This window comes from Camelina sativa, chromosome 19 (assembly GCF_000633955.1).
Source record: "Camelina sativa cultivar DH55 chromosome 19, Cs, whole genome shotgun sequence".
Taxonomy (NCBI): domain Eukaryota; kingdom Viridiplantae; phylum Streptophyta; class Magnoliopsida; order Brassicales; family Brassicaceae; genus Camelina; species Camelina sativa.
Window position 1 is genome coordinate 22,185,906 of NC_025703.1, and position 6,000 is coordinate 22,191,905.

Sequence of the window (6,000 nt, forward strand, 5' to 3'; positions counted from 1 at the left end):
AAAGAAGAAGAAAAGAGTATAACGAAGAACCAAACGGTTAAAGTTACGATGACACTTAACACAAAATTTGACAATGAAAATGACAAGAAAGAATATGAAGAATAAGAAAACATTGAATAAAAAACACGAAAACATAAGTGGTAGCAATCAATTAAATATGAACACGAGTTAAATTCATGATTATAAAATTGTTTCGTTTTTCTGGTGGTCAAAGAAAATGGTTTAGGATATGTGAGGTCATCAGTTTGATTTGTCTCGCCTGGACGTCAAGTTAAATTTATGATTTTTTTTTATCAGATTTTATTTTATAACACAACTGATTTTTATATTTAAAAAAATTGTGTATCTGAAATTTAATTTTTTTCCTTAGTACTAATTTTAATTTTTTTTATGAGATATAATCAATCATATATAATTTTTATCAAAATATATATGCGTGGATTTCAAAACCTAGACTATATAAGAATAAAAATATAAATAAATGTCAACTGCAATTTTTTCTTGTATCTATTTGTCGAAACGATGAACAAATAACCGGAACTTTTTTCAAATGAATATGAATATTGGAACTTTTTCTAAAAAAAAATTAAGTATGATTCATACATAATAACAAATTAAGGAAAAACATGATTTACTTTCTTTTCATATGACTTGGTACATAAGTTACTAGCCCTAGCTCAATTAGTTCAAGCCAAGAATAGATTTTGTATGAATATATTCAATTTTATTTAAATTTAAAATCCACCGCCAACTCCACCACCGGCACCACCACCACCGCCAAATCCTCCACCAGCTCCTCCGCCAGCTCCCCCACCAAATCCTCCACCAGAACCTCCACCAAATCCTCCACCAGAACCTCCTCCTGCACCACCTCCGAATCCTCCACCTGCACCACCGCCAGCTCCTCCACCGAATCCTCCTCCGGCACCTCCGCCTAATCCCCCACCAGAACCGCCACCTGCGCCCCCTCCAAAACCTCCACCATGTCCTCCTCCAAGACCACCACCCCCACCAGCACCACCTCCGAATCCTCCACCCGCACCTCCTCCGGCGCCACCACCAATACCTCCACCGTGGCCTCCTCCGAGTCCGCCACCAGCACCTCCTCCGGCACCACCACCAATACCTCCACCATGGCCTCCTCCCAGTCCTCCACCCGCACCTCCTCCTAGACCGCCACCAGAACCTCCTCCAGCACCACCACCAATACCTCCACCATGGCCTCCTCCGAGTCCTCCACCAGCGCCTCCTCCTGCACCACCTCCTAGACCACCACCGTGGCCTCCACCAATGCCACCTCCTAAACCGCCACCATGGCCTCCACCTATACCACCACCAAAGNCGCCAGCTCCCCCACCAAATCCTCCACCAGAACCTCCACCAAATCCTCCACCAGAACCTCCTCCTGCACCACCTCCGAATCCTCCACCTGCACCACCGCCAGCTCCTCCACCGAATCCTCCTCCGGCACCTCCGCCTAATCCCCCACCAGAACCGCCACCTGCGCCCCCTCCAAAACCTCCACCATGTCCTCCTCCAAGACCACCACCCCCACCAGCACCACCTCCGAATCCTCCACCCGCACCTCCTCCGGCGCCACCACCAATACCTCCACCGTGGCCTCCTCCGAGTCCGCCACCAGCACCTCCTCCGGCACCACCACCAATACCTCCACCGTGGCCTCCTCCTAGTCCTCCACCAGCACCTCCTCCTAAACCTCCACCGTGGCCTCCTCCGAGTCCGCCACCAGCACCTCCACCAGCACCTCCTCCTAAACCTCCACCATGGCCTCCTCCCAGTCCTCCACCCGCACCTCCTCCTAGACCGCCACCAGAACCTCCTCCGGCACTACCACCAATACCTCCACCATGGCCTCCTCCGAGTCCTCCACCAGCGCCTCCTCCTGCACCACCTCCTAGACCACCACCGGCACCTCCTCCTGCACCACCTCCTAGACCACCACCGTGGCCTCCACCAATGCCACCTCCTAAACCGCCACCATGGCCTCCACCTATACCACCACCAAAGCCTCCGCCGGCACCTCCACCGCCACCAATTCCTCCGCCAAAACCTTTCCCACCACCAAAGCCACCGCCAAGTCCACCACCACCACCTCCTAACGTCTCCTTTTCAAATCTCCTACACTCCACAACCCCAATTACTAACACGACAAGCATCAACCCCACTAAGCCAAACGATACTTTCCCCATATCTTTTAATAAGTGTTGTAGTATCGTTACTCGATCAGTATACAATTGTTTTAGCTCACTTGACCTAGCCAGTAACACTATATATAGTAAGGAGAGAGAGAGAGAGATCGAGACAGAGATAGCATTTATGAGATATAGTTGAGAGACCTTCAAGTTCTTCATACCGCGTTTCTCCGCATGTTCTCATGTCCCAAATCTCTCATGTTCGATTTTTCAAAGAAGCAATTAATGAGCGACACCAAGTGCCTCTTACTGGTCATCCTTTATTTAATTCCATGTTCACCTAGTTTACGTACTGAATGTTGGATATACAGCTTATAGGTTATACAGCACACTCTCTCCTATTGTTCGTATAATTCAATTGAATTGATGAAACAATGACTTTTATAAATTAAGAACCTTCAGAGAAAATTCGAAACAAATAATAGTTCGAAAAAAACTACCGAGGAGAGACAATGGAGAAGGTGAGGATGTTAAATAGTTTTAGAATATCCTACTTTCTTATACCTTTAGAGCTTCTCAACTACTTTGGATTTGGTAGCCACATTGAATGCAAAATCCCCACTATCATTTTCATTATCCTCCGCTATTAAGTCGTAACTACGACTCCGAGTATTCCAGCCTTTATGCGGCTATGCCACTATTTGACTTATTCAGTTATTTGTATGAGAAGGAAACAAAAAATAATCTTAAGAGATAGTAATGGACTTAATGGTAACATACATTTGAATATTAAAATTTTATGTAATAAAGTAAGGTTAACTTTTTCAAATTCTAAGAAGTTGTCACGTGACACTTTTTTATTACAACTAAAACATGTGTTATTTTCTTTATAATATTTTAGTATATTTTTTTCAATTGATTGTATATGATATATAATATATTATTTATTGCAACATGTGTCATTTTTTAAAAATATTTTAGTGTATTTTTTTTAGTTGACTTTATATGACATACATTATCTTATTTATATTTTTTTATTAAAGACAAAATCTAATTTGATATTATAAGATATTTAATTTATTTTAAATTTGTGTAGCATATTGTCCGGAATAAGGATTTTCTTTTCTATTTCTTTACTTTAATAGAAATAATTAACGTGATATGATTATTAGATTATTTTGCAATTTGATTCTAATTAAATCAAACTAAAGTATATTTTAATATATATGATAAGATATATTTATAATTTGTTTTGCTTGGAACTCATATCATATATTATTAGTTATAGTAACTATTTATATTTGAAAAATAATAAATGTATTTATTTATGAACCTCCTCACATATTTTATTAAATTTCATATTCTATCACATATTTTGTTACTCTCATATTAATTTGATTAGATTAATATGATATTAAAATTCCTATCATATATGAGAGTTGATTGCATATTAATTCTTTAAAATGTAACAACTGATTGCATATTAGTTATTTAAAATAATGATATTTTGTTTTCTTTAATAATAATAAATTTAGGTTCTCTTTTGACAAACTCTAAGAAGTTGCCATGTGACACTCTCTTATTACAACATGTGTCATTTTCTTTGTAATATTTTAGTATATTTTTTTCATATGACATACATTATATTATTTATTGCGATATGTGTCATTTTTTCTTTAATATTTTAGTGTATTATTTTCAATTGACTTTATACGACATACATTATATTAACTCTTTTATTACAACATGTGTCATTTTCTTTATAATATTTTAGTATATTTTTTCAATTGATTTTATAAGACATACAATATATTATTTATTACGACATGTATCATTTTTTTTAATATTGTAGTGTGTTTTTTTAATTGATTTTATATGACATACATTATCTTATTTATATTTTTATTCAAGACAGAATCTAATTTGATATTATACCTTATAAGATGTTCAATTTATTTTTAATTTGTGTAGCATATTGTCCAAAATAAGGATTTTCTCTTTTATTTCTTTACTTTAATAGAAATATTTAACATGATATGGTTATTACATTATTTTGAAATATGATTCTAATTAAAACAAACTAAAGTATATTTAAATATATATGATAAGATATATTAATATTTTTTTTGCTTGGAACTCATATCATATATTATTAGTTATAGTAACTATTTATATTTGAAAACTAATAAGTGTTTATTTGTGAACCTTCTCACATATTTTATTAAATTTTATATTCTATCACATAATTTGTAACTCTCATATTAATTTAGTTAGGGTTCTCTCCTTAAATGGTGCCAAACCGGAGAAGTTAGAACTAATCCGAACAATAACCGATCAGTGGCTTCGATCAATGTCCTTCCTTAGAGTCTGAAATGACCTGACCCGTTTTTTTTATAATAATAAATACAATATATATAATTAAGCATCCCATACTACTTAATTAACCAAGCCAATCCACAATTCATCATTAAACCAGCATTAACCATTAAGCACAGCGGAAACATACCAATAATACAAAACCAATACACATCAATACAATAACACTCCTAACCATCCTATCCAACAACCTAGCACAACTCTATCCAAGGTTCTAACATAAACAATATAACCAACAACACACAAATGAGACCCTAGATCCTCCTCCTCCTCATCGCCATGATTCCACATCACATACCTGCACACCACATACAACAATTGAGATGCGTAAGTATATCACAAATACTTAGTGAGGCAATCCTCCCATCTACTGGGCTATATACACAAGCAACTGAGATTCAAATGTTTAACAAACAACAAACAAAACACAACAAACCAGGAAATCACGAATCAAACAAGTTGGTGTCGACCGACACCAGGTAGGTGTCGATCGACACTGGCCCANGGTCAATCCAAACCATACTCTCCCAATCATCACCACTCTGGTCCCCCGACCAGCATACACCTGATNACTGGCCCAAACATGGTGTCGATCGACACTGGCCCAAACATGGTGTCGACCGACACCGACCCACTTTGTGGTGATTGTTTTATGGTTCCTATAGGTTCCTGAAACTTTTTGGTGAGTTTGGAACGGATTGGAGATGATTGGAAACGGAGATTCGACGATCGACACACAACAAATCAAGCAAACAAAGGTTTCTCAGACTTAGATAAGCCATGATAATGTNACCCCGAGATTGAACCCCCATCAACCCCGAGATCCACATCCGATCTCAACCGTAACCCTGAGATTGAACCCCCATAAATCTCATAAATCCACATTCGGTTACCATGCTTATCCCCACGTCCTTGACANAACACAACAAATCAAGCAAACAAAGGATTCTCAGACTTAGATAAGCCATGGTCATGCACTCACCTCTTTTGCAGGAAGATTCTGACTCAACAACGACGAATCCAACCCTTAGAAGCCTTCTCCTTTGTTCCTAGCACCAGATCTCCACTCCTCAGCAACATATCTCACCACACAAGCCAAGAATCTCTCCAAAAGCCTCCAAACTCTCAAGAACACCCTTCTTTTCTCTTTTCTCTTAGAACGGCCAAGACAACCTCTTTTCACGACCTAGGTCGAGTTTTCCCTTATATACATGGTTTAGACAACCCAATTAAATCAAACCAAACCAGAAACGACAATTAAAAACAACCTGGTCGAACCAAACATTGATGGTGTCGATCGACACTCCCCTTGGTGTCAATCGACACCCCTTCCCAATAACCAGAAATTGGTTCGCGGGTGTTACAATTCTCCTCCTCTAACAAAAGATTCGTCCTCGAATCTGCAACACACCGCCACTAGACCGCAAAACTCATCCAACCACCGCCGCAACAGTTCGCACCATCCAACCAT

The 6,000-nt window shown here is 38.7% G+C and overlaps 1 protein-coding gene across 2 annotated transcripts; it reads right to left on the reverse strand.

Annotated features, from left to right (window-relative positions):
- Positions 532-2,400, reverse strand: LOC104766927 (glycine-rich cell wall structural protein-like). Of its 2 annotated transcripts, none has more exons than XM_010490897.2 (2): positions 2,012-2,400; positions 532-1,324 (listed from the first exon to the last, which is right to left on the reverse strand). In XM_010490897.2, the coding sequence occupies exons 1-2, from the start codon at positions 2,370-2,372 to the stop codon at positions 735-737; spliced, it is 951 nt and encodes a 316-aa protein (XP_010489199.1). In that variant the 5' UTR covers positions 2,373-2,400; the 3' UTR covers positions 532-734. The 2 variants fall into 2 exon arrangements, with proteins under 2 accessions (XP_010489199.1, XP_010489198.1); XM_010490896.2 differs by having other exon boundaries at positions 532-1,261; positions 1,913-2,396.

Excerpts from the sequence above, each read along its gene's own strand:
- LOC104766927 (XM_010490896.2), bottom strand. The coding sequence starts at position 2,372 with ATGAAGAACTTGAAGGTCTCTCAACTATATCTCATAAATGCTATCTCT. Across the intron at positions 1,262-1,912 it reads TGCCGGTGGTGGTCTAGGAG|GTGGTGCAGGAGGAGGCGCT; the intron begins GTGGTGCAGGAG and ends GTGGTCTAGGAG.